Here is a 1,957-nt window from a genome sequence, read left to right on the forward strand (position 1 = left end):
CTCTCTCTCAGGAATAAGTAAAATCTTTAAAAAAATAAATAAAAACTGGTTGAAAATAAATAATCATCAAACTGTATCCTAAAAAAACAGTGTCGTAGTCAGGAATCATTCTAAGGGCTATTCTAATGAAGTCTAAGTTAAAAAAAAAAAAAAAAAAGACAGAAACCAAAAAAGAAGAAACCATCGTATTTGCAACAACCTAAGGGGTAATCTTAAAAAGGGAATCCTAAATACGGGATCCAGATGCTGATCCAGAGCCCGAGGGGCTCCTGAACGTCGCAGGTTCATGGAAAGGAAACACCAGAGGGTTTCAGTTTTCTTCCTTGAAGTGGACAACGGATGGACGAGCTCCTTACTACGAACCCTCCCGCGTCCCCCCCCAGCGAGCTCCTTACTACGAACCCTCCCGCCTCTCCCAGCGAGCTCCTTACTACGAACCCTCCCGCCTCTCCCAGCGAGCTCCTTACTACGAACCCTCCCGCCTCCCCCAGCGACCTCCTTACTACGAACCCTCCCGCGTCCCCCAGCGAGCTCCTTACTACGAACCCTCCCGCCTCCCCCAGCGAGCTCCTTACTACGAACCCTCCCGCCTCTCCCAGCGAGCTCCTTACTACGAACCCTCCCGCCTCTCCCAGCGAGCTCCTTACTACGAACCCTCCCGCGTCCCCCAGCGAGCTCCTTACTACGAACCCTCCCGCCTCTCCCAGCGAGCTCCTTACTACGAACCCTCCCGCCTCTCCCAGCGAGCTCCTTACTACGAACCCTCCCGCCTCCCCCAGCGACCTCCTTACTACGAACCCTCCCGCGTCCCCCAGCGAGCTCCTTACTACGAACCCTCCCGCCTCTCCCAGCGAGCTCCTTACTACGAACCCTCCCGCCTCTCCCAGCGAGCTCCTTACTACGAACCCTCCCGCGTCCCCCAGCGACCTCCTTACTACGAACCCTCCCGCCTCTCCCAGCGAGCTCCTTACTACGAACCCTCCCGCGTCCCCCAGCGACCTCCTTACTACGAACCCTCCCGCGTCCCCCAGCGACCTCCTTACTACGAACCCTCCCGCGTCCCCCAGCGACCTCCTTACTACGAACCCTCCCGCGTCACCGCGCAAGTACACACTCGACTCCTCCTAAAACACGGCAGGACAGTCGCAGCGTCCGGAGGAAGGAGGGCGTGGGGGCGGGCCCGGGCGGCGGCGCCTCCCCAGCTCCCCGACCTTCTCCCCCGCCCCCCGCGCCCCACACCGCTGAGGAGCACGGAGAGGCCGGCGCGACTCTCCCTCCGCGCACACCCCAGCCCCGGCCGCTGACCCACCGGGCCGGCCCGTCGGCCCCTCCCCGCGCCGCAGCACCCCGGGCCCGCCCCGCGCCCCCCGCCCGCGGCCGAGGGAGCCCGTCGGAGAGCTCGGGGGCCCACCATGCCGCTGCCGTCCTCGCGGCCCCGCGGGAGCCACCGCCGACCGCGACCGCTCGGGGGAAGACGCGGCCTCCACACACGTGCTCGCCGCGGAAGCCGGGGGGCGCGGCCGGAAGGGGCGGGGCAAGCGCGAGCCTCTGAAACGTCCCCGGGAACCCGCGCCGTGTCTTTTGAGCCCGCACTTGGACTTTCCAGGCCTAGGCCGGGCGGCTTGCGACCCCCCACACGGCAGGGACCCCCCCACGGGGCCGGAGGGCGAGCGGGGCCTCGCGTCCAGGGTGAGGCCTGGCGTTTGAGCGGAGCTTGCCGACGTGCGACGCCCCCGGCCAGGGGCGCCCGGGGTCCGCGTGCGGGTGCCCGGCGGCTTCCGGCCGGTGCGCAGCCCCGCGGCACAGCTTCCGGCGCGGCGAGGTGGGTGGTCCCCGGCGGGGCGGGGGGGAGGGGGGCCAGGGTTGACCCGAGGGCTGACCCGGGGACCGCGGCTGCATCATGGGGCCTGCAGTGCGAGAACCGGACGGGAGATGCACGACTCCAGGCCCAGATGGA

The 1,957-nt window shown here is 65.9% G+C and overlaps 1 protein-coding gene across 1 annotated transcript; it reads left to right on the forward strand.

Moving 5' to 3' along the window:
- Positions 1 to 286: 286 nt before the first annotated feature.
- Positions 287 to 1,552, forward strand: LOC121481388 (extensin-like). Its single transcript, XM_041738682.1, has 3 exons — positions 287 to 307; positions 384 to 1,106; positions 1,292 to 1,552. Exons 1-3 carry the CDS (start codon positions 287 to 289, stop codon positions 1,550 to 1,552), a joined length of 1,005 nt encoding a protein of 334 aa, XP_041594616.1.
- The last annotated feature ends 405 nt before the right edge of the window (positions 1,553 to 1,957 follow it).

This window comes from Vulpes lagopus, chromosome 23 (genome assembly GCF_018345385.1).
Source record: "Vulpes lagopus strain Blue_001 chromosome 23, ASM1834538v1, whole genome shotgun sequence".
In the NCBI taxonomy this organism is placed as follows: Eukaryota; Metazoa; Chordata; class Mammalia; order Carnivora; family Canidae; genus Vulpes; species Vulpes lagopus.